At 39.5% G+C, this 21,559-nt stretch overlaps 1 protein-coding gene across 3 annotated transcripts in view; it reads right to left on the bottom strand.

Moving 5' to 3' along the window:
* Positions 1-21,559, bottom strand: part of plekhm1 (pleckstrin homology domain containing, family M (with RUN domain) member 1) — a 54,203-nt gene that overhangs the window by 6,760 nt on the left and 25,884 nt on the right. For 2 of the 3 annotated variants that reach the window (XM_052038582.1, XM_052038583.1), the window contains exons 5-10: positions 17,876-18,398; positions 15,829-16,054; positions 12,174-13,100; positions 3,682-3,827; positions 2,851-3,044; positions 511-574 (exon numbers count right to left, since the gene is read on the bottom strand). In XM_052038582.1, coding sequence (XP_051894542.1) covers positions 511-574; positions 2,851-3,044; positions 3,682-3,827; positions 12,174-13,100; positions 15,829-16,054; positions 17,876-18,398 — 2,080 coding nt within the window. The remainder of the gene's footprint in view (positions 1-510; positions 575-2,850; positions 3,045-3,681; positions 3,828-12,173; positions 13,101-15,828; positions 16,055-17,875; positions 18,399-21,559) is intronic. The other variant, XM_052038584.1, reaches the window with a different exon arrangement.

Here is a 21,559-nt window from a genome sequence, read left to right as displayed (position 1 = left end):
GCAATAGGAATCTTGACTGATTTTATCATTTCAAACCAAGTGTAAAGTAAAAATTCCTGAAATAACCAAACTCAAGAATTCAACTTGTAATCTTCCTAAACCACAGAAAGTACACAACATTTCCACAATACTGCAATTCAAATTTCTTTCCAACTTGAATGACTCAAATAACCTTGAGACTTAATTAAACCTTTAGTTCTTAATCAGCACTGTAATAGAGGCCACCCAGATGTGACTGAATCACATTCATTTTAAATTACATTCAGCTGTCAGGTACCACATAGGTCATAAATGTAACATATTATTAGGCAGTAATGCAGAGAATTTCAAATGCCTTCAGGCTTTTACAGGTTCACCACTCTATATTATGCTGCAAATACTAGTAAGACCTGTGTATTGATTTATGTTGATGAACCAAAATTTATCAGATGAATGTTATAACGAACAAGCCTCACATGTTTTACATTGCAGAATTATAAATAAGGGAGTTGAAAAATTTCAACCTCTAACCTGTTGAAGATCGGAGACACTGTAGAGATGGGTTGACTCCAGGAGATACTTCTTCTGTTCTAACCTGAAACAGATAAACAATGTTAATTGTTTTATACTGCTAACAAGGGTCTTTTTTTTGAAATCAAAGAAAAGCTTATTTCTTTAAAATTGTAGTCAAATATGGAACTATATTAGTGGGCAAAGCTAATGATGGATGAAACTTGTTTTACACTTGAAAAGAATTAACACTTCCCTTACAATAGCAAAGATGCTAGATGGAACAAAAACCAAATGCTTTTTTAAAAATCCATGATCGAAATCAACCTGGAGCTCCCTTCCCAACAGCAATATGAGAGTAGGTTCACCAGTAGGCAAGCAGAGGTTCAAGAAAGCAGTCCCACCACCTTTACAAAGGCAATACAAGATGAACAATAAATACCGCCCTTGCCAGCAATATCCAAATTCCAAAATGAACAAATATAAAAAATATATACTGATGAAAATCAGAAGGTATAACTAAAAGCAAAGCCTTATAAAGAACAGATCAGGGGGAATTAAGCACTTTAAGACTACTCCTTTTCTGTCTGGATATTTTGTTTTGCAATTTAAATAGCTATATTAGATAGCCAGCACTTGGCATCAACAGTAATCTCATGGTCTTCCATTGGACCCTGAGAAAAGAAGATAGAAGACATTCTTGTTGAAAGATTGGTAGGTTAATTGGCCATTGTAAATTGACACTAGTGTGTGTGGGTGAGCGGAAGAATCCAGAGGGAATTAGAATGCGGGGAAGAATTAAAATGGGATTAATGTGGGATTAGCATAAATGGATACAGTGGTAATTAATGTAGGATTAGCACTGATGGGACTGGAAGGCCCGCTTCTGTGCTGTCACTCTCTATGCCTCTATGATACTCATAAATGGTGCAATCTGTACTTTCTGCCAAATGACCATAGCAACACCAGCGTATTAAACTCATTCTACATTTTATGGGGACTCAGCCACATTCCTCATTAGATTTCCTGGTGTAATTCAATCCACACTAGTTTTTTCAACACAGATTAAATCCCCATCATTCCTCAAAAGGAACAACAACAATATATTTGTTTCTAGTGGCATTCCAACTCATCTAAGCGTTTAAGTGTGGTATGACAGTCTTGATAATAGTTCTCCATCGGGTTGTAGGATTTCTATCACTTTACAGGGCACAAAGCTCTTAAAGGGACAGTGCCCTCTCACTGTTAACATATGTTAACTGAGTACCATGTTTGCGTATGGGAGTTTCAAAAACAAAACGTATAATGCCCATCTATTCCACAATTTAAAGGATTTTTCAGCAATGAATTGTACTAGTGGCATGGAATCTTTCCTTGGCATTTTCCTATTGGAGATAGAGTGCTTAGCCAAGAATTGCAAAACAGGCAGGATTTAAAGACTAAATAGATCAGAAATATTTGTGAACCCAGAGTACCTTAACACTACGAACAGAAACAACATCTGCAAGATTACCTAAAGAATACCCGTGAGAAAACTTATTTTGTAGTTTGGTCACTTTGCTTTATAAATAAGTGCAAAAGCCAATTTGCATGGGGCCAGGTCCCATTTATAGTAATCGGACTAACAATCAATCAAACTGTTTCAAAGGTAGTGCTGAGTAGGATCCCAGAAAAATGACACTGCTAACTTTTGAATAATGCAAAGACGGGATCTCTGACAACACAATGCAGTTCAATACTCTTCTAAACACCGAGTACAGTAAACCAATAATCCTTTATGGCCGGGATTTTAGTGGTGTTGAACTGGCACATATTTTGGACCCTTGGATATTATTCCTATTAATACTCTAAACTTTTAATTTTACTATTTTTAGATGTTACACAGGATTATAATAAATTTTCCATTGAACCTGCTGGGTTGACAGGGAGTGCAGGAACCTGGGTCCCATTGTATTTCAAATCAGTGTAGCAAACATCTGGCGAACCAGATGCTGAGCCACTGGACAGCAGATTACCTGAGATTTTGCAAGCTCACAGCAACACATCTTACTTGAAATCCAGTTTGATGCAAGTACACACATAACCCAAGTCAGATAAATAGCATTTATTTCCCAGAAAATTCCAAGCAATCTTGATTCAATAAAATCAAAAATGAAAAGTGCAGTGGTAAATAATATACCAAAGGATAAAATACCATGTATAAAATTCAAGCTTTTTTAATGAGCAAAGAAATACAGTTGAACTTGTATGGTTTAATTGGTAAGTGGCTCCCAAAGTGACATGTGAGGGAAGGACCATTCAGAGTGGCTTCAAAGGCAAAAAAACCCAACAAAATGAAAACTAAAAGCTGTGATAGATTACCTTTTATAGAGGTCCTGAACTGCACCGCTCCGACACGTGAAGAGATAGTCTTCCAAGAGCTTTAAACGATCTCTACTCTTACGAGCCTGAGCCATGCGTTCAACATACTGATAGAGACTTCCATTTATCGCATCAAGATCAATGAATGGTTCATTTTGGATCTGCTGCAGGAATTTTGCTGCCACATTGGAAACCTTTGTTTAAAAATACAGAAAAAATTCAACTTGGATAGAAAACGACATTGTTAACTATTGCTTATTATTCTAAACTAGTAGTTTCCTCTACAATAACAATGGTTCTTAGAGAATGTGTGCAGCACCACAATTGTGCAACTCCAAGTAATATTAATTGGAGTATATTTTACCTAGATTTTTTGCTTATGACAGGAAAATCACTGCTGATAACTGGGTTGGGGGGGGGGTGTGGTGGTAGGAAATTAAGTGTGGAATTGGAAATATTACTACTGCTGGTACTAGAACTGTCAACTATGTGGAGATGTCTTTCTTGGAATATCCGATCACTGCAAGATTAGAGCAGCTAGTGGTAGATAATAAACAGCATCCCAGTTGCTGCAAACTCCTGGCTGCTGCAAAACTTAGGCTAATGGCTTTGTCTCCCCATTTCCCAGCTTCCTATTTATGTGCTCTGATCTGGAACCACATTTTGTAGATTATAACTCGCTTAGTAATGAGAACTTACCACATGAAAATTTACAAGAAATCCATGCTGATTCAGAAATGGGGCAGAATGTAATGGTCAGTAATATACAAATAAAAACTAAAAAAAAAGCAATGTGCATTGAGCACACTGGAACACACAACAGTTACTCACCCCTTGTTTTGTCAGATCCCAGTTATGGATCATTCTGGATGGGATAATAGTCTCTGTATCCTGATGACACATTTCACAGTAGTAGAGGCCAGAATAGGCACAAACCTTGGGTTTACCAAATGAAAATCCTATTTTTTGGGAGCATCCTTAAGAACAGAATAAAGAATGAAGTTAATATTTTCAACCCATTAAAATGATAATTAATTCAAGTTATAGAAGAACAGATTACAATTCTATAACATAACTGAACCATTACTTATTTAAGAACATGGATGAAACTTAACAGTACTGTGCACAATTTTGACCCTGATATTACAGAAGACACAGGGGAAGAAGAGAGTAATACCAAGAAAATAGCTATCAAGAAAGACTGAATGGGCTCGAAGGGAGAAAAGTTAATGGCCAAGGTTTAATCTATTTTTGTTATTAAAATTATGAAGAGTTTCAGAGTAGATAAAGATATTTCCACTGTAAGGTATGAGTAAAACTAGAAGGCCATCAAAATAAGAAAGTTACAAATAAATCAGAAGAACTTCCTTTCTCAAAGTTGCAAAGAATTTGAAACTCACTATCACATTAAGTAGTTGGAGTGAATTGTATAGATGTATTTGAAGATAAATGTTACAAAGGAATGGAATGTTGTTCTGATGTTTGTGTAGAATATCATCAACATGGGCTAATTTGTCCAGATACCCTATAAGCTGTGCTGCAAATTCAATGACGTGTATAGAGGCAGGTTTCAGCTGTTCCCATGTTTTGGCACTCTGATTACTTGTGCACATGTAAATCAAAATGAGAAGAAAAAAGGAGCACGTGCTCCAATTGCAGCCTGCTTAATTTCACAGCATTTGGGGTGTCTTTCTTGCAGATATGTACTCTTCCCCATCTGAATGTTTTTAATTAGAACTCTTCAGTGTTTGCAATTTATCTTTATTTGCAGAAATAAATTTGAGTGTGTATGCAAAGTCAGAATAAGGAAGCCACGGTTATGCATTCTCTTTCTCATGAGCTTAAATGCGTCGAGTCATATAGCATGGAAACAGATCCTTTGACCCACCGGGTCCATGCCAACCATCAAACACCCATTTATACCAATCCCATACTGAACCTATTTCTTAACCTCTTCACATTCCCATTAACTCCCTCAGATCTTATCACGCACCTACAAGCTACAGGCAACATACAGTGGCTAATAGACCTACCAACCCTGGATATCTTTGGTATGTGCGAAGAATCTGGAGCAGCCAGAGAAAACCCACACAGTGACAGGGAAACATGCAAACTCCAGACTAACAGCACCAGAGGTCAGAAAACAATCCAGGTTAGGCAGAAGCTCTACTTTTGTGTAACTGTGCCATGACATGAAAACTCTCCTGAGAGACACTGCTTTTACAGGTGCTTGGAACTGGTGTAGAAGTCCCAGAACTTTAAATCCAAATTATGTTCAGCACATCCAGAGCTCCTCAAAACATTTGCAGAAGCCTAAAAACATTAGTCCAGAATCAAGCTCAGCTCTAGATCTGTGAACTCCACTCATCTGCAGAGTCTTTAAAAATTAGTATTTTGCCACAAGGACCTTAGCATGTTTTTAAGAGATATTTGATTTTGTTTAAGACTGTCCATTGTATATCAATGTTAATTAATAATAAGTTTGAAATCTGGTCACGAGATTAAACATTTTTTTGTCATAAAGGTATACAGAGGAAAGTTATTACTCTTAGATTAATAAAAGGATTTTTGAAAGCAAAATGGATTTTTAAAATTATATTCTTATATGGCACCTGATTGCTACAAACAAGTTACCTGACCCTGTTTAAGTTATGCTGGAATGTAAAGAATGACAGAATCAGCTTCATAGGGAACAGTGTAGGCACGAAGAGATTTCAGAAGTATAACTTGCGATCACACATTGCTTGTCATCCAGAAGAGTGGAAAATTGTAACCCTAGACACAGGGATCCTGTTGAGTTTAAATAAGTGTGAGCAAAAATGTGAGCAAATGAGTATTTCTCAGAATTAGCATGACTTGTGTGATCGGCAGCTGGAATGGAAACTGAGTTTTTAGCATTCTAATTACTTAGCTACAGACTAAGAGCTACATGGAGGCAGTCAGTCCTAAGCGGCAGGAGGGAGGTAGTTGGGTGATTGTCAAGAGAAGGAAGGAGAATAGCCAGGTAGTGCAGAGTACCCCTGTGGTCATTCCCCAGAATAACAGGTATACCGCTTTGGATACTGTTTGGGGCGGGGGCAATGACCTACCAGAGGAAAGCCGCAGTGACCAGGTCTCTGGCATTGAACCTGGTTGTGTGACGCAGAAGGGAAGGGGAGAGAAGAGGAGAGCAGTAGTGATAGGGGATTCAATAGTAAGGGGGGCAGACAGTTGATTCTGTGGACGTGAAAGAGACTCCCGGATGGTATGTTGCCTCCCAGGTGCCAAGGTCAGGGAGGTCTCGGATCGGGTCCACAGCATCCTGAAGGGGGAGGGTGAACAGCCAGAAGTCGCGGCACATATTGGTACCAATGACGTAGGTAGGAAAAGAAATGAGGTTCTGAAGGAGGTATATAGGGAGCTAGGTAGGAAGCTGAAAAGCAGGACCTCAAGGGTAGTAATCTCTGGATTGCTGCTGTGCCACGCACGAGTAAGGGTAAGAATAGGATGATTTGGCACATGAAAGCGTGGCTAAATTTGGTGCAGGGGGCAGGGTTTCAGATTTGTGGATCATTGGGATCTCTTTTGGGGAAGGTACGACCTGTACAAAAGGGACGGATTACACCTGAACCGGAGGGGGACCAATATTCTTGTGGGCAGGTTTGCTAGAGCTGTTGGGGAGGGTTTAAACTAGTTTGATGGGGGATGGGAACCAGAGTGATTTGTCAGAGGTTGGTTCATTTAGTGTACAAGTAGATGCAGCATGTAGAAAGACTGAGAGGAAGGATAGGCAGTTGAAGGGGCAAACGCAGTCAGTTAGATGGGCTGAGGTGTGTCTACTTTAATGCAATAAGTATCAGGAACAAGGCTGATGAACTTAGAGCATGGGTACATGGAACTATGACATTGTGGCCATTACAGAGACTTGGCTGTCACAAGGGCAGGAATGGCTGCTGGATATTCCGGGGTTTAGACGTTTCAAAAGGGACAGGGACGGAGGTAAAAGAGATGGGGGAGTGGCTTTGCTGATCAGGGACAATATCACAGCTGTAGAAAGGGAGAATGTCCTTGAGGGATCATCCTCTGAGTCAGTGTGGGTGGAAGTCAGAAACAGGAAGGGAGTGATCACTCTATTGGGAGTATTCTACAGACTCCCCCAGTGGCAGCAGAGACAGCGAGGAGCACTTAGGGAGGCAGATTTTGGAAAGGTGCAAAAATAACAGGGATGTTGTCACAGGTGATTTCAACTTCCCTAATATTGATTGGCACCTCCTTAGTGCAAAGGGGACAGATGGGGCAGAATTTGTTAGGTGTGTCCAGGAAGGATTCCTGACACAGTATGTGGACAGGCTGACTAGAGGAGAGGCCATACTGGACCTGGTACTAGGCAATGATCCTGATCAGGTTTCAGATCTCTCGGTGCGAGAGCATTTTAGAGACAGTGACCATAACTCCTTGACCTTTACCATAGCCTTGGATGGGGATAGGAGCAGACAATATTGGAAAGTATTTAATTGGGGGAGGGGGAATTATGATGCTACTAGGCAGGAATTTGGGAGCATAAATTGGGAACAGATGTTCTTGGGGAAGTGCACAATGGAAATGTGGAGGTTGTTTAGGGAGTACTTGCATGGGGTTCTGAATAGGTTTGTCCCATTGAGGCAGGGGAAGGATGGTAGAGTGAAGGAACCATGGTTGACAAGATGCATAGAATATCTTCTCATGAGGAAGAAAGATGCTTACCCAAGGTTTAGAAAGCAAGGATCATACAGGGCTCTGGAGAGTTACAAGGTAGCCAGGAGGAAGGTTAAGAATGGACTTAGGAGAGCTAGAAGGTGGTATGAGAAGGCCTTGGCGAGTAGGATTAAGGAAAACTCCAAGGTGTTCTACACATATGTGAAGAATAGGAGGATGACTAGTGAGGGTAGGACCAATCAGGGATAAAAGAGGAAACATGTGCCTGGGGTCAAGAGAGGTATGGGAGGTCTTTAATGAATACTTTGCTTCAGTATTCACCAGTGAGAGAGACCTTGATGTTTCTGAGGATGGCATACGACAGGCTGTTCTGCTAGGGCATGTCAATGTGAGGAAAGGGGTTGTGCTGGAACTTCTGAAAAACATTAGGATAGATAAATCACTAGGGCAGGACAGGATATATCCAAGGTTATTACCAGAAGCGAGGGAAGAGATTGCTGCGCCTTTGGCGATGATCTTTGTGTCCTCACTGGCCACAGGAGTAGTGCCAGATGATTGGAGGGTGGCAAATGTTTTTCCTTTGTTCAAGAAAGGGAGCAGGGATAACCCTGGGAATTACAGGCCAGTGAGTCTTACTTCAGTGGTGGGCAAATCACTAAAGAAGATTCTTAGAGACAGGCTTTATGGACATTAGGAGAAGCATAGGCTGATTAGGGACAGTCAGCATGGCTTTGTGAAGGGCAGGTCATGCCTCATGAGCCTGATTGAATTCTTCGAGAATGTGACAAGGCACATTGATGAAGGTAGAGCAGTGGATGTGGTGTACATGGATTTTAGTAAGGCATTTGATAAGGTCCCTCATGGAAGGCTCATTCAGAAAGACAGGAGGCATGGGATCCAGGGAAACTTGGCTGAGCGAATTCAGAATTGGCTCGGCCACAGAAGAAAGAGGGTGGTTGTAGATGGAGCACATTCTGCCTGGAGGTCAGTGACCAGTGGTGTTCCACAGAGATCTGTTCTAGGACCCCTGCTCTTTGTGATTTTTATAAATGATTTGGATGAGGATGTGGAAGGGTAGGTTAGTAAGTTTACAGATGAAACGAAGGTTGGTGGTGTTGTGGATAGTGTAGAAGGTTGCTGTAGGTTACAACAGGACATTGATAGGATACATACCTGGGCTGAGAAGTGGCAGATGGAGTTCAACCCAAAAAAGTGTGAAGTGATACACTTTGGAAGATCAGATGTGAAGGCAGAATACAAGGTTAAAGGCAGGACCCTTAGCAGTGTGGAGGAACAGAGGGATTTTGGGGTCGACCTCCATAGATCCCTCAATATTGCCGCGCAGGTTGATAGGGTTATTAAGAAGGTGTATGGTGTGTTGGCCTTCATTAGTCGGGGTATTGAGTTTAAGAGCCGTGAGGTAATATTGCAGCTCTACAAAACTCTGGTTAGACCACACTTGGGGTATTGTATTCAGTTCTGGTCGCCTCATTATAGGAAGGATGTAGAAGCTTTAGAGAGGGTGGAGAGGAGATTTACCAGGATGCTGCCTGGATTGGAGAGCATGTCTTATGAGGACAGGTTGGGCGAGCTAGGGCTTTTCTCATTGGAGAGGAGGAGGATGAGAGGTGACTTGATAGAGGTGTACAAGATGATGAGGCATAGATCAAGTGGAGAGTTAGAGACTTTTTCCCAGGGCAAAAATGGCTAACACAGGGGGGCATAATTTTAAGGTGATTGCAGGAAGGTATGGGGGGATGTCAAAGGTAAGTTTTTTTTTAAACACAGAGTGGTGGTGCGTGGAACGATATGCTGGCAGAGGTGGTGGAGGCAGATACATTAGGGACATTGAAGAGACTCTTAGATAGGCATACGAATGATAAAGAAATGGAGGACTATGTGGGAGGAAAGGGTTAGATGGATATTAGAGCAGGATAAAATGTCGGCACAACATCGTGGGCCGAAGGGCCTGCACTGTGCTGTAACGTTCTGTGTTCTAAATGTTGTGGTAAGTCAGTTCAACGTTCAGTCGAAAGGATAGCCAGCAAAGCTCAAATTTATCAGGAGGTTAATATCCAACCATTCTGCTTAACCTCCCACCCTCCTTGTTAGTGGAGATTTGAGAGGGAACTGGCTTCTTTGTGGATAAATGGCCCCATGGTGCAAACTCAAAAGCCTGGTATTAATTAAACCCACCATGACAATTTCAGCTGGGCTGGATAACCCAAAGAAACCTGGAAGGAAAAACTAGCACTGAAGTAGTAGGATTCTTTCCATTTGGTTCTAAATAGCAATGTTAGTGAATAAATTAGTTACACAAGTGTGGGAAGCTTCCAGTAACAATGGGAAATTGTTTGGTCTTAATTGATTAAACTTCATTATAGTTTCATTCAACCTGTACCAAAGATCTCTTGATATAAATTACAAACTTTTTTCTATAGGGAGGTATAGCTACACTGGAATATAGAAAAAACTGGTGGAAATTCTTCACTACGCAGCATCTCTGGAGAATGAAACAGGGTTATTATTTCAGGTTGAAGATCTTTCATAATTCTGATGGAAAGTCACTGTCTTGAAAGTTAATTGTTCTCTCTTAAATGCTGCTGGGCCAGTTGAATATTTTTCACATTTTCTGTTTAATTTCATATCTGTAGTTTCTGCTGGATTTTATTTTCAGATTATGTCTCCCCTAGATGAGGCAGACAGAAATTCTGTATGGCCCCGTAGCTTCCGAATCCCAGAAATACAAAAATTTACAGCAAACATTGAAGGTATGTTAGTTGATGGGCTATTTCAGAGAAAGAATTAAAAGCATTGAAAATGCAGAACTAGCAAGGGTATTTAAAGGGTAAGGAGATTTGAACAACCAATTACAAAGATACATGGATGTTGTTTAATTCACTGCATAGGGCGTTCATTTCTTTCCTTCTCATCCTATCGCACACAGCCATTTATCACAATAAATATAGATTTAGATAACCTCACATTTGCTTCTTGTGGGTGGAACTGCACAGCAATAATAAACTAGGAAGTTTTATGTAAACGAGCAGGCTTGCTCAAAAGTTATGAAATTTGTTAACATCACCCATTCTCAGTTATATTGCAGTTAGCTGTAGTATTTGGAAAAATATCTTTAAACATAGTGTAACATAAATTTAAGATAACTAATAACAGGAATTAGTGCTGTAAGAATGTGGCCTGATAAGCATTAGAATATTTTGCTTCATTCCCACACTATTTGAAATTATCTTCGCTAACCTATTTCCTGTGCAAGTAAAAAGTACCAACTGACTTTGAAAAACTGGTTGTCAAGATAAGGAATGTAAACACTGTAGAATAGGGCACAGCATTTGAACACTAATCACAGGAGGTATATAAAGGCAGTTGGATGGATCATAAAATTCTTTCTACCATGATCCCAAGTTAGATGAGCATCACATTATGTGCCAAAATGACAGTTTATAATTTCCTTTACTAATGATCATATGCCCCAAAATCAATAATTAAGTAATTTTGAGCTTCATGATAAGAGCAACAGACTCGGGATTCTCTAAACCCATTTCACATGGAACTTTTACAGGTAATAAATAAGACATCCATTCTTCACACCTGGCTGAACCCCTGTCCTGGATGTAAAAGGTTTGGCCCTCATCTTTAGATTGTCCATCTCCTTTGAGATTTTAATTGTAGATCAATGTTTTTAAATATTGGGCACCCATAAGAATAAGTTATGGGCCCCCAAGCTATACAGGATTGATTACTTTAAAGAGAGCTCAAAGGGTGTTGATGATACAAAGCTAAGTGGCAAAATGAACTGTGAAGTTATATTGGCAGGGTAAGCAAATGGACTAGTTGGTGCTAATGAAGTACAACATGAGAAAATGAGTGGTTATTTGATGGAATATACAGAAAAATGTTTTTTTTTAAAGAAACAGTGAAGTGTTAATGAACAGAAGAATCATGGCTCCAGTTCATGGAACATAGAAAGTAAATGTGTGTCCATAGAAAGCAATTAGGAAGTATCACTCCAAGAAAGTTGGAGTACGAGTGTGAGGAAGTCTTTAGTGCAATTAAGTAGGGTTTTGGTAAACCATATCTGGAATTCTACGTTTAGCTTTGATCTCCATTCTCAAGGAAAGATAGTTGCTTCGGAGGCTGTGGAGTACTGATTCACTGGATTGAACCATAGGATAAGGGGGATGTCCTGCGAGAAGTGAAGAAGTTTGGTCTTTGCTCATTCGAGGAAACTTCCTTTCAACTCTCCCGTCAGTTCATCTTAGAATTATGTATCTCATTGGAACATACGTAACTGCAAGAGGAATTTACATGAGGTTGTTTCCTCAGGCACAACCTAGAGCTGGAGGATTGAAACAGGAAAAGGCTTCAGTCATATTGGAGCAACATGAGGAAAAATATCTTTGTTCAGAGGATTGTATATACTTGGCATTCTTTACACCAGGGGGCTGTGAATGCTTAGGCATCAATTACATTTTAACCTGACATGTAGATTTTGACAGAAGGTAAAAGTTATGGATAGAGAATGAAAATAAATTGTAAATACAAGCTGAACCATGATCTTATTCAATGGTGCAGCATGCTAATGGGGTTATATGATTTATGCCAGCATCTTTGTTCTTGTACTATCATACCTGCACATTGAAATTTCTGCAAGTCCAACCCTTTTTCAATGGGGACAACAGTTAGGTATTGCAGAAGACTCTTGTGTTCCCCCAAGCCCAACTCCACAAGTCTTCTCTCCTTCTTCTCGAAGGCTGTACTTTCTGCCAAGGTATCTTCTTCTGCTTCTAAAAAAGATGACAGAACTGCTCGAATCAGTTCACGCCACGATCTTGCCTCTGCAGCACTTTCAGCCTGAAGTCTCAGTGTGACTTCAGATGTAATTAATTTGAAGTTTGCTGGACCACCCAATGCAGTATCAGGTATGACATCCTTAAAGGTCTCAATTTTACAGCTTTTGCATAGTACTTTTTGCTGTTCCTGGAGTTGAAAATATTTCAGTGCTTCTAATGTCAAAGAGAAGATGTAGCGAGTCCATGTTTTACCTGTTAACAAGTACAGTACAGTTTCTTTAATTGCATCTAATTGAGGTTCTGCCTCAGAAACCCAATTAAAATCTTGCTGGAAGCCATTTTCTTTCTTGTGATTTAATTGATCAGCAGAGTAAAGGGTACGTGTCTCAGAAACAAAATCTGGCTTCTCATTCGTTGAGCTCTCTACATGCAATGACTTTTGTTTTGGAGCTTGGAGGGGTCGACATTGTTCTAATGCTTCCCGAATTCGATCAATCCAGTCTTCTGCTTCATCTCGAGAGGGTGCTCGGAGGTATAATTTCTTGCCAGCAAAAACCACATGAAATCTCCCATCACTGTGGGCACGTCCCACTAATTCGCATCTTAGTAACGAGCAATTCTCGCAGCAAATGCGGTCATCATCACTCTGGTACAGACGGAACTCGAAAGGTGATAACTCACAGTAATACTCTTTCCAAATACCAACGTGGCCTCGCCTCTCTAAATTGCCCAACTTCAGAAGTCCACGAAAAGGGTTTGAAATACCTGTTAAAATATATGATGTCAATGAATGAAGTACTTTCTCCCCCCCAAATCTGTAACAAATAAAGACAACACAACTAAAACTATTATGCCACAAGGCTACTCTGAGAACTAGAGTAATCCATTTTATCTTTGCCAAGGATCCAGTGAATATATTCACAAATTGTTATGGTATTAAGAACAGAGAGCAGAATAGGCCTTCGGATCAGTCTGGGTGTGTACATTGGTGTCATTTAATGAGGATAGGATTGGGGTTTGCTGTGACTTGATGAGTCCTGCTAGCCTAGAAGGTAGTGTAGGGCTGTCGATACAAATAGCATGGCAAGGAAACACGCAAATCATTGGTGAGATTCTCACCTTGAGTATGAGATTAAGGATTAAAGATGCCAGAGACGTGCACAGATAACCTAGAATGATGCTCTAATGTTGCTGCAATCTTTCATATTAAGTCTATCTTCTTGGGGCTGTAAAAGATCCTATACCAGAAGCAGAGCAGGGGAGAATCTCTCTGGCTTTCTGGCCAATATTTATTCCTCAACCAATTCTAGAACACATTACCTGGTTATCACCACATAGCTCTTCTGGAAATTGGTCATTATGCTTATTATGTTGCAAGCTGCATATTAGGATATCCAAACCTCATGAAAAGCAATGTACAAGTAGAACTCTTTGTTTTTCACAAGAGCAAATGCAAGGTGGAAGAATTTGGATCTCAATACTAAACTGATTTACTGGAAATTTGTAATGTGCAGAAATTGCAAACAGATCAACAGTAAACAGAAAAGCATTCTCCAAAATATTCTTGCTGCCATCTTTGAAGCTTGTTCAATCAGAAAGAACAAATTTATAAAAGGCATAAGCCATATGCTTTTCAAATCATTATTAAAGGACGTGACATGATGCTTACTTCAAGTGCTAATGTTCTGTAACATACACATTTTGGTGTAAAGATGTTGATAGTGTGTATATCAGTGAGTTCAAAGATTTAATAAATAAAATTAAAATGTATAATTATTACACCAGTTTCCTTTATGTGAAATATAAAAGATAAAGCAGCCCAAAAGTAAGGAGAGAAAACTGTGCACAGCTTTTATTCTTCAGCCAGGATATTAACCAAAGTTGTCCTAGTTAAGTTTGAAAAGAGTCTTGTGGTTATTCAATTTAGGCATAAGCTTTTGACTGATCAATGTGAAAGATCACAAGATGTGGACACCTGGATCACTGCTAGACCAATTTTCACTTCACCCTGGTGAAGACTATTGATAAAGAATATTCTTAAAAAAATTAAAAATTTCACCTTTGTGTGAAAACTAGAGCCAATGTGCATTCATCTGAATGTGCAGTCATGGATGTTTACTACCTTACCCCACTTAACAGTAGCAAGCATGGAGTATTTAACCAAAGCAGCCTATTTTTACAATTGCACCTGACACACCTAATCTACATTGCTTGCTCAACAAACAACCTGCTGGAGGAATTCAGCAGGTCAACCAGCATCCGTGGAAGGAAAGGAATTGTTAATGTTTAAGGTCGAAACCCTGCATCAGGACCTGATTTGACAAGTTTACTTGAATATATACTTCTAGGAAAGGATGGAACAACTCATACCAAGAACTTCTCACAGTCACACTCATTCCCTAACCAATCTCATTTAACAAACTGCAGGAGATCAAAAAGGTTTATATCAATATTAGCTTTCTTTCCTCCAGAAAATAGGAACTGTAACCTTAGAAGGCATTGGTTTGGATTGAGGTCTGAAGATAGTGCTGACAGTATGGAGATTAACCACTGCAGCTTCCTTTAATCTTGCAAGTTTTATGCTAGATATCACCAAAAGCCATCAGGTAGTCCTGTATGTGCCCCTAAAATCGATAAGATATCTTTATTAGTCACATGTACATCAAAACACACAGTGAAATGGATCTTTGCATAGAGTGTTCTGGGGGTAGCCTGCAAATGTCGCCACGCTTCCGGCATGCCCACAACTTCCTAACCTGACATCTTTGGAATGTGGGAGGAAACCGGAGCACCCAGAGGAAACCCACGCAGACACGGGGAGAACGTACAAACTCCTTACAAACAGTGGCCGGATTTGATCCCGGGTCACTGGCGCTGTGAAGCGTTACGCTAACTGCTACACTACCGTGCCTGCTAAGTGACTAAGTGAGGGATTGTGTGTTATGCAGAGCAGCGCCACTTTTTCCTCATATTTCTATATGTTAAACAGAAAAACATTATATCAAAACAAGGCACAAGTGCAAACGAAGAGCTTGGATTATATGAAGAAAACTGTTTTGGCAGTAGGGTAGCATGTTGGTGTGGCTACAGCTCCTCAAAAGACCAGAAATACAAAATCTAGTGATAATTTGAGGCCAGAACACTTTCAAGCAAATGGCCCCTTCTTAACTGGTGCTAGAATCAAGATTTCTTGCTATCTTCATTGAGCAAAGGAGTGCAAACGAGCAAGGTGTCTAGATCTGACATTTAGCTCTCGAATTTTCAATGCAAGCTGCCCTTGTAACTAAAATATTTCCCCTTTAGTGCAAGAGCCTGCATCATCTGACTGCGTAGCTAGTCCACTCACAGACTCTGAACGAAATATTTCTGGTTGCTTAAAAATTGCAAGGAATCTACTATTTTTGCCTATGTACAATGGAGAGATTGGATTAAGTGATGAAAATGTCACATCTAATATTATCTGGTTGCCATCTCTCTGCCAAATCATTCCTACCTGCCTTTCGGCGATGGGTCACTTTAAAGGACATTTCCTCTTGACTACATTTACTCTGTGAGAACTTGGAAGCTGGTGGTCCATTTTCAGTAACTGAAGTGCTATTTTCATTCATTGGCGTTGTGTTGACAGAACATTCAGTTGAACTTTCCCCTGTGCTTTGTGGGAGCACTTCTTGAGGAGATGGTTTGCAGATGTCATCATCTGATATCCAGCTACTTCGTTTCTGAAAGAGCCATGTTTGTGTTTGCAAAGAATTGTTAGGTGAAAAGTAAGGAGCACTTGCATAACTCAATACAAACTGAATACTGAAGCTGATATCGCTAGTTTCAAACTAATTGCAAGATGCATTTCAAAGTGAAAAACATGCACTTATAAAGGTAGAAAGGAATCAACCAATGTGTCTGAAAAAGGTTAAAAATAATCAAAATTACAAAAAGATGAAACAAGCATGTCATTGCAAACTTTAAAAGTATCCTGCTTTAAATGAATGTTCCCTTTCACCGAAGTTCATCTTTAATCTGTTTGTATCCTGCATTAAGGAAGGATTTTTAAACAATGTGTTGCATAAGTAGGAACATCAAATTTTAAAATCTCTGATAGATTGGTGTGCAGAAATGACAGAAAAACAAAATGAATCAGACCATATCAATAAAACAGTAACTCCATGCTCATTCAATTTAAAAAATGACCAAAATTTCAAACGCAAGAAGTCTCTGTCCACTTAATTTATGGTTCTATGTTCCAATAAACATAGAAAACTTTGTTTTAAATAAAAGGTACTGAAAAAGACATTGTTGGTGTAAGTATTAAGGGTACATTTAAAATTGGCACCTGCGTGACACGCAGATCATTTTCCAAAGGAGTCTGACATTTAAAAGATGACAATTTTATGGTTTAGTTAAAATCTGGAGAATCATTTTATTTATTGACAAAAAATATTAAGATAAATTATAAAATGTAATTAAAATCACTTAGAAAATAATATGATGTAGGTGTCAGAAATCTGAGATTTAGAAAAAATGGATGCAAGGAAAAAAGTTTGAGAGCATTTAAGAGTTCTTCAGTTATTAATATTTTAAAAACAAAGATTTTTGTGATGTTTTTACAGTTTTTGAATGCTTCCAAATGTCAGGGGTATTCAGAAGGAATTCAAAATGTTCAGATATTCAAAATAGTTGGCAGTTTTGACAGATGGCAAAAGGTGGGGTGTGACACTGCCATGTTTCCAAGTTTTTCCAGTTGTTTTATGGATGGGGTTATTCTGGCCCACTCTTATCAGGAGATAGTGCTATGCTGGTATTCTCACTAACTTGATGCCTATCCTTCGGAATGCTAGAGGCCACAGGTTTGGGATCTGGCATCTAAGCAGCTTTGAGGAATACCAAGGTGGCTTTTGATCGATGGTACACATGGTAACCATGTCGCAATAGTGCTGGAAGAAGTTAACGTTCAGTGTGGTCTTGGGGTGCCAATCAAATAAGCCGCTTTGTCCCATTTCTGGTGTACAGAAACCCCCAGAATGTTGATGGGGTGATTTGGCAACAGTAATACCTTAAAGAGAGACAATCTCAGCAAGTTTTGGGCTTACATTTTGAGCTTTACAAATATAAAGAACAATTATTTTGAGAATACTTTGTCCTGTCCTTGATCTTTTCATCTTCCCATTTTCTAAGATGCACTAACTACAAAATTTGAAGTAGATCAAGTTGGTAAAATGCCAAGGACTGGATTATGGGGGGAATGAAACGTCCACTCCAATTTTCTGCATAAGTATCATTCTCCCCACTCCAAACCAGAAGGTGATGCAAACTACAACCCCCAACTTTTGTGGTATCAACTCTGCCCTTTCAATGTACAATTGTTGAATATCCATCAATGGGGTGTGCGATAGCAGGTCGACAGCTGCATTGCAACATTTGAACTGTTGAAAATAAATAGAAACATGTTCTGAAAGAGTTAGGCAGATCATTTTCCCTTGCCTGGATACAATTATGAAATTGGACAAAGGCCAGAACTACAGCACATGGTAAATAAATTGACTCACCTGATTATCTCCTGGTTCATTCAAGTGATTATTGGGAACATTCAATGTATCTTCTTTGCCTGTCACAAGAGCAGCTCCTCTCACAACAGAAACTTGATCCACAGCCTCAGAATCACTTTGGTCAATTTTTACTTCCTGTTGCTGGCATGCTGCAGATTGCAAAGTTCTTTCGGAGTTGATATCAGATAACTTTTCAGAATGAATAGGGTTTAGCATCTCATCACTGAGAGGAGAGACAGTTTTAGTGTCACCTTCAGGCTGTGATCCATTAGAAGTCACTGGATGGTACAAGGCTGAAACATGGGTGGAGGATGGGCATTCAGTTTGTGAATGACTTTCTGTAGTCCTTATACTTGTTTCCTCATTGCATGCATGTTGGTCAACTACCAATTCAGCTGAATGAACATTCAATGGAACATCATCTGCTGGAGGTGGTGGAGATAACTCAGGCTGTGATATAGTAACAGCAACATTGCAATTCAAGGAAACTGTTGTTTGGTCCTCTCCAAGTTCATCTGGTGTCCTTTAAACAGAAAAAATAAAATCAGTCAAATGACTTAATAACAAAGCAAAAGGAGCCACATGAACAGCACTGTACAACCCTGTGTGATAGATGGCTTGACATAACTGAAGAGATCAGATTCTGAATCTATTCTCCAATCAGTAATTAATACCTTTTATGCATTCAGATACACTTTAAAATGAAAGCTTAAAATTTAAAGAAGGGTAAAAGAGAACACAAAAGAGACAAAATAGTTCTCCTAAAATTTTCGTTCCTCAAAACACACAGGCATCTATGCACACAATGCATTGTCATCTGCATGGATTTCAGAGCTTTGTTTTAAAAAGTCAACTGTGAAAAGCACTTTGGAGCTCACTCCTTAGATAGCGGATAATGTAGAACTTTCACAAAACATTGATCAGACCACAAGGGGAGTACTGTGTCCAATTCTGTTCACCACACGAGGAAATATGATGCTACAAGTGCAGAAAAGATTTATGAGCATATTTATCCAATAAGGTTAGTCTTGAGAAGCTGGGGTACCTCTTTGTAGAGCAAAGGTGGCCAAGGAAATTTGACAGCATTATGCAAGATGATGGACTTAGGATGGTAAGTACAGAGAAGTAGATTCTGTTAGCAGATGGTCAAGAGCCAGGGCACACACACAAATATGGGGCAAATGTTAAGTTAGGAAGTTCAAGGGGAACCATATAAAAATAACAGAAGCACATATGATCATAGAAAATTACTTAACAGAAAATGGCTACCATATTCATGCCAGCTGAAAATGATCTCTCCAATATAATCTCTAAAGATACTGTATCTATCCTAGCTCTTGATCCATAGCTTTGTTGGTGATGTTGCTTCAAGCACCTATCCAAGTATTTTTTTTCAAAGTAATGAGGAATTCTGCCTCAACTACTTTTAGGCAATGTTTTGTAGATCACACAATCATGGACACTCTGGGTAAAAGTATTTTTTCCCCTCAATCCTCTTCTCGTGTTTTACTGATGTTTTCAATTTGATGCTTACTGAAGTCATTGCTAAAGGAGATGGGTCCTTCCTATCCACTATCCAGCACGTTCATCATTTTACACATCTCAATTGTCTTTCCTCAGTCTCGTATGTTCCAAAGAAAATAAACGCTGGCCTACTCGATCTGAAGTTCCAGTGCTAGCAACAGCCTCAAACTCCTCTGTACCCTCAAGTGTAATCACATCTTTCCTCTATTAATGTGCACAGTATTCCATCTTCCACCTGACTAGTGTTTTGTACCATTCTAACCAATGTCTCATTTGCCTTTAGTAACTAGGGTACTGCTACTTTAGGAGATCTATGGACATGCACTCAAGAAATGTTTCTACATTGCCCTTCCATTTGTTTATTCCCTTGCTTTGTTTGCCCACTATAAGTGTATCATCTCATTTATGACTACATTCAGCCTCTCAGGCCAATATTCTCCCATGAAGGCATTGATGGTGGCTGGGTTAGTGACACAGAATTCAAGAGTCTTTTCACCATTTTTGACCTCTTGGATGTTGACAAGCGTTAAGGGGAGGATATGGTTTAAAAAAATTTATAAATGATACTGAAAACTCAACACCAAACAGTCTAAATGTACAGGATGAAGTTCAGTAGAAAATTAGCAAAGTAAGGAGAATGAAAAATACTGACAGGTGAAGTCAAGAAAATCCCTGAGGTATTTCATAAATACATAAAAGGAGAGCAAAACAAAGTAAAGAGCATGGATTTGTTAAAGAAAGGTCATGTTTGTCAAATTGGAAATAACTTAGAGGGTTAATGAGCTTTGGACATTTTATATAGATCTTTGTGAAGAGCCATTCCCAATTGCAGACGAATCAGAAAAATAAAAGCCCATGAGTTCAAAGCAAGGGTGGAAAATTGAATTCAAAATTGGCCTGATAGAGAACACAGAGGGGGTAAAGAACAACAGGTCTTTTAGTGACTGGAAGGGCATCGGGATTCTACAAGGCACAGATTTTATCAATTGCTTGGACTTAAATTAATGACTTTATACGATACTGAAATTAGCAGAGTAGTTGATAGGAAGAACTTTTAAATTTCAGGAAGGTATCAATAGACAAATGGGCATCAAAACTGCAAATTAAATTCACTTTAGAGGTATTGTATTTGAGGAGAGCAAGGCAATGGCATATGCATACTAAAATGTAGGAGAAGTGTAAAGGAACAAGAGGATTCCTGGAGTGTGCTCACAGATTCCCCAAACTGGTAGGTCAGGCATGTGCACTTGTTGTGTTTGTTGGGTGAGGCACAGAAATAACCGCTCATGCAATAATTATATAAATTAGGCTGTGCCTTTGGAACTGTGTATAGTTCTGTCACAATAGATGTGGGGGGGGGGGGGGTGGAGGGGAGAGGAAGACTAAGAAAAAAGGGTATTACAGTGTCAGCCATTAAGCAATGTTACTGCTGTGTCCCTCGTTCCCATCTCAAATAAAAGGTGCGTTCTGTGGTCATGATGCTCTTGTCATTTATTACATCCCGAATTGGAGTTTTGCACAACCAATGGAAATTCAATGCCATCATAGATGGAGGAAGGGGAGACGTCAGTCCTACCGAACGCAGATTTTAGGGAAGAGGTAAAGAGATTGGGGCGTTATTTAAAGGAACCACTTTCACCTAAACTGAGGATCTGAATATCATCACCTGAAAGAGTGCTGGTGGAGGAAATGCCACCATATTTAAAAAGTACTCTGATGACATGTAATATATAGGGTTATGAAATGAGAGTTAGAATCAGCCTCAAAAACTGTGTTTGGGCTGGCAAAGACACAATAGGCCCATTGAATTGTCTGTTTTGGGTATCTGGTGTCAGGCACATGAACCTTGTGACCAGCCCAATGAGCGTAATTAGGGCTACAGTACTGGGAAAGTAAGCTGATGTTGGTTCATTTATCCTTGCAGGATTTTGTAGACACAGTGTGAGAGGTATCTTTCCAGTGCCTTGAGGTGCCTGCTATAGATACTCCACGCCTCAAATGCACATACAGGAGGGAACAATCACCATGAGTAACAGACAGAGTAAATGCGAGTAGGCTCTTTCCACCTAGATTAGGAGAGATAAGTACGAGAGGACATAGCTTTAAGGTGAAAGGGGAAAGGTTTAGGGGGAACATTAGCGGGAACTTCTTCACTCAGAG

This window comes from Pristis pectinata, chromosome 25, assembly GCF_009764475.1.
Source record: "Pristis pectinata isolate sPriPec2 chromosome 25, sPriPec2.1.pri, whole genome shotgun sequence".
In the NCBI taxonomy this organism is placed as follows: domain Eukaryota; kingdom Metazoa; phylum Chordata; class Chondrichthyes; order Rhinopristiformes; family Pristidae; genus Pristis; species Pristis pectinata.
This window is presented reverse-complemented; position numbering and strand designations above follow the sequence as displayed.